This window comes from Copadichromis virginalis, linkage group LG23, assembly GCF_057382275.1.
Source record: "Copadichromis virginalis isolate Kocher_CV1m ecotype Utaka linkage group LG23, C_Virginalis_male_GT1.1, whole genome shotgun sequence".
Classification (NCBI taxonomy): Eukaryota; Metazoa; Chordata; class Actinopteri; order Cichliformes; family Cichlidae; genus Copadichromis; species Copadichromis virginalis.
This window is the reverse complement of record NC_140639.1, coordinates 36,123,006-36,129,835: the sequence shown is the minus strand read 5'-3', so window position 1 is coordinate 36,129,835 and position 6,830 is coordinate 36,123,006. Positions and strand designations below refer to the sequence as shown.

At 41.0% G+C, this 6,830-nt stretch overlaps 1 protein-coding gene across 4 annotated transcripts in view; it reads left to right on the top strand.

Moving 5' to 3' along the window:
- Positions 1-270: 270 nt before the first annotated feature.
- Positions 271-6,830, top strand: part of LOC146681500 (voltage-gated inwardly rectifying potassium channel KCNH7-like) — a 79,276-nt gene continuing 72,716 nt past the window's right edge. For all 4 annotated transcript variants that reach the window (XM_085449149.1, XM_085449148.1, XM_085449147.1 and 1 more), the window contains exons 1-2: positions 271-841; positions 1,612-1,842. In XM_085449149.1, coding sequence (XP_085305275.1) covers positions 766-841; positions 1,612-1,842 — 307 coding nt within the window. In that variant the 5' untranslated portion in view covers positions 271-765. The remainder of the gene's footprint in view (positions 842-1,611; positions 1,843-6,830) is intronic.

The following is a 6,830-nucleotide window of genomic DNA, read 5'->3' as shown; positions in this document are numbered from 1 at the left end:
TAAATGTAGCAGCTGTGATAAGACAGATAAAAAGGAAAACTGAATATTGAAAATGTCGATAATAATTCGCCTTTAGGCGTGTATCAGCTAAAAGTACGAGCTGTGTTTACTCTGTGCTAACTTAACTAAAGCCTACTCATGAAATGATGCGTCTAACCACACTGGAAGGTGTTACAGTAATCCGTTACTTCTCCGCCTCGCCTCTAACATCTCTACGTTTGCTGCTTTGTCTGCGCATCCTTGTGGGTTCTCCCTTCGCAGTGTCGGTGCTACGCCTCTCAGCCATTGGCCTCAGAGACCATCCGTCTTCCCTTCACAACAATAGACCCCTGCTCGCTCGCTCGCACGCACGCACGCGCGCCTTCTGCTCACGCGCAGACACAAAAAGCGCGCAGTGCTTTCGAGGAGTGACGGTGAAATGTTTAAACTGCGGTTTGCCGATTCTTTCTTTCTTTCTAGCTTCACGTCGGCGAGGAGCGCAGAGAAGCCTCTGCGATGCGCTCAACGGGGGACACGTCGGAGTTGAAATAAGGGAAACATTGGGGCTTGGGTAAGAAAACCGGAAAGCGGTTTGTTGGGGCTTTTTTTTTTTTACGAGGATGACTGACTGGTGACAAAGAATACGGGGAGCCCCTCTGGCTTCGGTTGACATCCGCTATATAACTTTACGGAAGACATTTTTGTGGGGACCGGTGTGCTCTTACTTGGACAGACAAAGATTTTTTTTCTTCCATCATTATTATTATTATTTTTGGAAGGGGAACCATGCCTGTCCGGAGGGGTCATGTTGCGCCACAAAACACATTTTTGGGAGTAATTATTCGGAAATTCGAAGGACAAAGTAAGTAGATTTCCTGGGTGTCAGGTACTGTGTGGGTGCACTGTGCTGTGCTGCTTGTCTTTTGTGTCTGTCCCGCTGCTCCTCGAGATCAGTTATTGTTAGGAATAGGCCTTCTTTTATACACCAGCAAGGCTTTGGATGGCTAACCCTGTGATGTTAATGCCAGAAATCCATGAAAGTCATTATGAGTCAATTACCATACTGTGTTATCGCGCACCAGGTTTGTTTAGTTCTGGTGTCCTTCTCATTTTCTCCTGCTCCGGTGGGAAATGTAGTTTAAAATGCTGCATGTGATATACACGGATTAAAGGATTAACGTAATTAATTACAGATTATATCCCCCATATATGAATTTAGCTAATTACGCTTTTAAAAATGGGTTTCAGTTATGCCTCAAATCTGGTTTTTACAACTCAAAAATGTGCATCAGTTGTCTCCACATTGTTGTTTTAAAAAAATGTCAAATTTAACGCCACCTCGTTAATAGAAAGTGGAGTATTTAAGCCTACTAAGGATTTACTGAACATGCTTATTGTCTAGAGCAATCCCACCTACATGTGAAGTTTCATAATTTTATTCAGTCAGCTGAGTAGCATTCAGGACTGTAATTCTGGATAATCCCATACAAACCAATACACCTACTTGTATTAGTTAAATAAAACATTTGTTATACTTTTTCATATTCTTATTTATGTGCAAATAGTTTAAAATTACATCTATAAACACGGTAACACTCTTTCTCCCCCAATTTCTTCTCTGCCTCGTCACAGATAAGAAATTCATCATAGCCAATGCCCGGGTGCAGAACTGCGCTATTATCTACTGTAATGATGGTTTCTGCGAGATGACGGGCTTTTCCAGGCCAGATGTAATGCAGAAGCCATGCACTTGTGACTTCTTGCATGGCCAGTTCACCAGTCGGCACGCTGTGGCCCAGGTGGCCCAGGCACTGCTGGGGTCCGAGGAGCGCAAAGTGGAGATCACCTACCACCGCAAGGATGGTGAGTGTTGCAAGGTTCAGGTGACACATGCAGAACTTGACATAAGGCTGCTGCAATAGTCTGACATTGAAATCCACACTGGCTGGAAAGCTGCTTATGTTTTGACTTTATGTTGTGATCCCTGTTATACCTTTCGATGTAAAGAAATTGCTTAAAATAATACAGTTTTTAAATCTAGTGTTACAGTGTTTGAATTTGAATAGATTTTGTGCTGCTATCTGCAAGGAAAGCCTGTAGATGAAGAAAAAATATGTGAAGGGTGACTTGTACAACATCTGCCAGTGTAGGTACATTTAGTGTGTAATTTTTAGTTCTGAATCAGTTCTAGCTGGAGCATTTTGCAGCAGCAAATCACTAAGTGCACCCATTTAGAACCCTGAGGGGGGAAAAGAGCAACTGTTAAAGTTTTGTCTCCCATGATGTCCAGTTTTGAAATGATGTATGCACTGAATGACTGGGAAAAGGTGTTCATTAGCCTTCGCCGGATAGGACACTCCGGGAAGGATGTAGCTCAGCTCCCTTAAGACCAATGTGAAGATAGTCAAGCGTGCGGTTTCTCTCTTTCTGTTCTTGCCATCTCTCGGTTTCTCCTCAGTTTACTGAACACATATGTCACTCTTCATTCTGCTACTTTACATTTTCCAGTGTAAGCCTCCATAGGTGTGGCAGTTGTCTGTAAATGATGGGATCTGTATCACTCATCTATGATTAAGATGATGTAGCATGCATATGCTAATTCATGACTTGACAGCTGGGATAGTTTTGATGAAATACAAAGTTAGCTCCAAAGTGAAAGTTTAACTGTTTGATTCACATCAACTGTGTTGGTTCAGGGAGAGTTCGTGTGCTGTCCTCTAATCGTGGCATATGTATTCAGATGATTAAGTCTCCTTGCGTAACACTTAAGGACCAGTAAAGTTGCACTGTGATTCAAACAAGGATTAATAGTTTTGTAAGAACTTTGTAGGGAGGATCCCCATGTGGTTGTGTGTTTTAGGAATTGTTTATTTTTTTGTCTTGAGCTCAGGGATCATTCTACAGCATTTCTTATGACTTTTAAGAGTTGGCTACAACATCAAGTAATAATACTTGTATCAATATGTAATGACCAACGACCTATAGGGCCAGTATCTGCTTCGGAACAGGATGAGCACTGCCAGAGCCCTACAAAATGACCTCCAGCAGGCCCCTAGCATGAATGTCTCTGACCAAACAATCAGAAACAGAGTTCACGAAGGTGGCCTGAGGGCCCAACATCCTCTAGTAACATTGTTCAGCATGACCGGTTGGGTGGTGGGTCAGTGATGGTTTAAGGAGGCATATACACGGAGAGACACACAGACCTCTACAGGTTCAGCAACAGCACCCAAACTGCCATTAGGTATCAGGATGAAGGCCTTGGACCCATTGTCAAACCCTATGCTGGTTCTGGGTTCTTCCTGGTGAACAAGAATATCTGGCTTCATATGATGAGAGTATGCAGGCAGTTCTTGGAGGATGAAGGAACTGATACCACTGACTGACCTCCACACTTACCTGACCTAATGCCAATACAACCCCTCTGGGACATTATGTTTGGGTTCATCCAACATCGCCAGGTTGCACCTCAGATTGTCCAGGGGCTCAGGAATGCCCTAGTCCGTATCTGGATCCCCCAGAACACAATCTATCGTCTCACTGGAAGCATGCCCTAACATTGTCAGGCATGCATACAAGGATGTGGGGGCCATACAAGAGTACTATTTTGACTTGCTTCAACAAAATCTATTCAAAATGGACAAAATCTATTGTTTATTAAACAACACTTTTTGGCTTTTGTCTGGAAAAACAAAAGCTAAAAAGACTGTCTTCAATTACATTATACTTTGAATGGGACCATACTTTAACATCCAAAGGAGTCTCTGCAGATGTTTAAGTTTCAAAAATACTTTTTAAAGGTGGACTGGCGAGACCATAGGGCAGTTTTTAACTTTGCCTCAGGTCATCTTCAATGAGGCAGTTTCCAATTAACATGCCTGCACTTCTCGAGTTTGTTTACACATTTAAGTTGATCGTGCGTTTCTGTGAAAAGCTTTGGACTTCAGGCGCTGTAGTTGAAATCCTCAAATTGATTGTACTTTTGCAGTTTTCAGTCATTTGTTCCCATGTATTCAAATTCAAAATGGGGGGGGGGGGGGGGGCTTTATTTTGAAATAAATGCAGCTTTTACAAAATGGTGTTATATCTCTGCTTTTGAAATGACATTTTTTCAGGGACAGTGAAACAACATCCTGTCAGGAGGATTTGTTTTGACGCTTGATGTGTAATCGGCGCTGTGGTTCAATCAGGATGACGCTTCAAAGACTGAGCTTTTTTTTGTTTGTTAGTGTGAGTATGATTGTGTATGTAATGTATAAGAAAATCCAGACCAAAAGAAGGTGATGTAGATTAGGTCAAAAGCAGCTTATGGAGCAGTCACAAAGACATAGATGTTTGTGGTCAGAGGTTAAAAGAAAGTGATAGGGATAGAGAAAAATTCTTGAGGGAATAGGCAGAGAGGAGATGTCAGCCCATGTTTTTTAGAAAAGTGTTGTGCTACAGCCTGAACCTGTAACACCTTTCAATATAAAATCTAGCTTTGTGTTATATTGGCCTTGCTGAGCTTTTTGTAAATGTTGCATCAGTAATGCTACATTTTCCCTTTGCTTATCTAAATGGTTTTGTTCTATATTATATTTATAATTATATTTTACATTCTGAAACCATAAAGTCCATTTCAGATTTTTTATTGATTGCATGAGAACTTTATTTTTGTGTCAGAGAATTTCTGCACCCTTTTTGTGTAATAAATGTGAGTTATTGAACACCTAGCATGAACTCCAGGCCTCGAGGGGCAGTGTCCTGCAGGTTTTAGATAACACCCAGGGTCAACACACCTGAATCACATGATTAGTTCATTACCAGGCTTCTGGAGAACTTCAAGACATGCTGAGGAGGTCATTAAGCCATTTAAATCAGCTGTGTTGGATCAAGGACACATCTAAAACCTGCAGGACACCGGGCCCGAGGCCTGGAGTTCGACACCTGTGACATAGAGGATTCATAGTTAAAAGTCCTGTCTTCCTTCTCTCATCCCTAACGGTCGCGGCAGATGGCTGCCCTTCCCTGAGCCTGGTTCTGCTGGAGATTTCTTCCTGTTAAAAGGGAGTTTTTCCTTCCCACCGTCACCAAAGTGCTTGCTCATAGAGGGTCATATAATTTATGGGTTTTTCTCTCTATATATAATTGTAAGGTCTGCCTTACAATATACGTTGATACTGGTCTGCATTTCACAAGTTTGCGTGAAGCTGATTTAAGTGTATATTTTTTAGCCTATATTTTCACTACAGTGGATCAGAGTCGGTCCTCCTGTGCTTAGTGTATGCGTAACACTAGCTGAACACGAGTTCAGCTAGTGCGCTGGCCAGAACGAGCTTCCCTGGCATCAGCAATATGACTTACATTATTGTTGCCACTGTCACCAAAATTAGCTGGGGTGTGATTAACAAACTGCCAATATTTTGAGTTGTCTGTCCGTCCAGACGTTTACCAGTTGGAAAGATTTTATGAGACAGCCACACTATTCACTATTCTACTCTTCTTTGCATGTCCATTGTGGCACATTTTAAATTGGTAACATTCTTTCATAATGGAATTTTCTTTTAATACTTAAAGGATTAAAGTAACTGACCAGCTAAGACAAGCTGGACGTTCAGCGTCCATTGATCTGCTGGGCAAACAGTATTAACGATTACACAAATACCTGCATGTTGCATTGATCTCTGAAAACAGTGTATTGGAGAGTGCAAATCAGTCGTGGCCAAACATCCGCCCTCTGTTGGCCCATCCACAGGAGATCTAAAGTGAAATTGGACAGTTTGTTAATAATAACAATGTTCATTGGATTTAGACTGTTGGGCCCTACAGCAAGGGAAATGCCTTATTACTATTCTGTATCCTGGTTCCTAATTACCACAGTGTTTTCCTCTTACCTGAGTCAGAGTTTCTCCAGGGAAGGTCATACACCTGTTTCAACTTGGCAGACTGCTGTTAAACATCCTGCTTGTATTAGGATAAGCAAGTATGGGTACATGTATTCATACATGTAAATCATCTTTTCTTTTGAATTTATATAAATATATTTTTAGCTTTTTATGTAATCTGGTATGTTTGCAGATATGTTTAACCATTTATAATCTTTGACTGCAAAACATTCTTGTGATCACACTGTTAATACAAATGTGCTGAAGCAGGCAGCTCCATTTGTAAAAAATACACATATTATTGTGTCTTTACACAATAATATGTCTTTGATACAGTCTAGCAATGGATAAAGTCATGTAACTGAAGCACGGTTGTTTGTCAGTGATGGACAACAATTAGAATTTCTTTTAAAAAATGCATCAGCTGTCTTGAGTGGTGCTGCAGTGAAAAAAATCCAGAAAAATCAGGTTTAGCAACTCCCAGATTTATACATTTATGAGAATAGATTTAGATGTAACAGCCAGCAATCAGAGAGCCTTCAGCCTCTGTCTCTATTGTCTTCTGTATTAGGATTTTAGGAGAAATGTCATTGCAGCAGATCTCATTGTGGTGCTCTGTAGGAGTTTCCTCAAGCCAATCTTCTTTTTAATCCCAGGATCCTAGGTCGATATAAGCACATTGCCCAATGCCCTTTACAGTCCATGAAGGAGATTCTGCTCATCAGCACAATCTCTGGCACATTGTTAATGCTTTATGATTTTTGCGTTCACTGGACCACTGGTCCTTTTTCCTTTCAGTGTATCTGACTTCTGTCATTAAAGTGGAAATTGTTTCCAACTGCTGGGGAAAGTAATTGTAAATAGTGTGCTGAAGATACGCAGTAGTAATACAAAATATGCATTCGGTAATGTATTTCATGAGTTTAATATGTAAAGTGTGTTAAATACAGACAATTCACGCAAAATAGTTAAAAGATTGAAAGAAAT